This window comes from Plasmodium reichenowi (genome assembly GCF_001601855.1).
Source record: "Plasmodium reichenowi strain SY57 chromosome Unknown, whole genome shotgun sequence".
NCBI classification, from domain to species: Eukaryota; Apicomplexa; class Aconoidasida; order Haemosporida; family Plasmodiidae; genus Plasmodium; species Plasmodium reichenowi.
In genome coordinates, this window is record NW_017962481.1 from 1 (window position 1) to 1,487 (window position 1,487).

Sequence of the window (1,487 nt, forward strand, 5' to 3'; positions counted from 1 at the left end):
CGCTAAAGCTGCTGGTGATGCAGCAGGTGTGCAAGCACTAATTAATAAATTAAAAGTTGATTTAGGTATATATAATTTATATAAGACTCCATTGGCAAATTTCATTACTAAAGATAATTACTGTAATGCGACTGTAATTTCTGAACGTGTCAAAGTTTTTTACAAATCATTGTCCAAGACACAATTAGAACAACAAAAATATATTCTGCTTCTCTCTCATAGAAATAAAGGGGACGCTGAAGGTGCTCGAGCTGTAGTAGAAGGGGCAAAAACATTTGTTGAAGAAGCTGTGAAAAAAGCTAATGATATGACTGTTCAGGTTGCTGAATCTCAAATGACAACTCTTAAAACTGGTGAACTTGCGCAAATAACAGAGACAAGTACATATGCTTACAGCGCAATTGGTTACTCTGTCCTCGCCATATTAATTATAGTTTTGGTTATGATAATTATTTATTTAATTTTACGTTATCGACGAAAAAAAAAAATGAATAAAAAAGACCAATACACAAAATTATTAAATCAATAAATATATGGTTTCATGATATTAAATTCAATTTAATTTTTTGTGAATTGTCGATTTATAATACAAACATATTATGATAATTCAATTTTTATAACATTATATATTTTTTTTTTTTATAATTTTCTTTTGTTTATACTTATTTATTTTTTTTTAGTGAAATGAGTGTAAATTATATATATTTTTTTTTGTTTAGTAAATATTTTATATAAATATATATTGTTTGTATATATATACATATATATTTATTCATTATACACTCTTTAAGAATACCTTGCAATATATATATTTTAAATTTCTCATATAAAATAATATATAATTCAATATATTATATTATAAATATATTATATTATTAGTCTTATATTAATATATTATTTTAAATATAATTATATTTATATAATATGAACTAATATAAATAGATATAATTTTAATTAACAACATTCATTTTCATCATTTGTACGATATTATTTTTATAATATATTCAATATATATTTGCTGTTATTTCACATTAGTATGTGATGTGAAATATAATATATTATGTTAATTATTTTTTATATTGTTTTTTTTTAATTTTTTCCCCTTTTAATAAAATAAAATGTGTTTTATATTATCACAGGACACATATTAGAAATAATAAGATATATATATATATATATATATATATATATATATATATATATAGTAACAACAAAAATGTTTTGAATACAATATATCCTTATATCAACACATTATAATATAAGAATAATGAATTAGTCTAATCTTAAAATAAGCATTATTATAAAATAGTAAAAATATATTATATATAATAATAATTATATTTTTGGATATCAGTTTTTCTTGACGATACTAGTACATATAATTAATATAAAAGGAAATTTAAAACAATATATATAAATTAATAACTTGTAAAATAATAAAAATTAATATATACATAATTTATTTTTTCTATTTATATATAACTATA

The 1,487-nt window shown here is 19.3% G+C and overlaps 1 protein-coding gene across 1 annotated transcript; it reads left to right on the top strand.

Annotated features, from left to right (window-relative positions):
* On the top strand, positions 1 to 529 carry PRSY57_0026800 (rifin; the record flags this gene model as incomplete). The annotated part of the gene is made up of 1 exon (XM_020114325.1): positions 1 to 529. A coding segment is annotated over one exon (529 nt), but the record flags the coding sequence as incomplete, so codon positions are not given.
* Between the last annotated feature and the right edge of the window lie 958 nt (positions 530 to 1,487).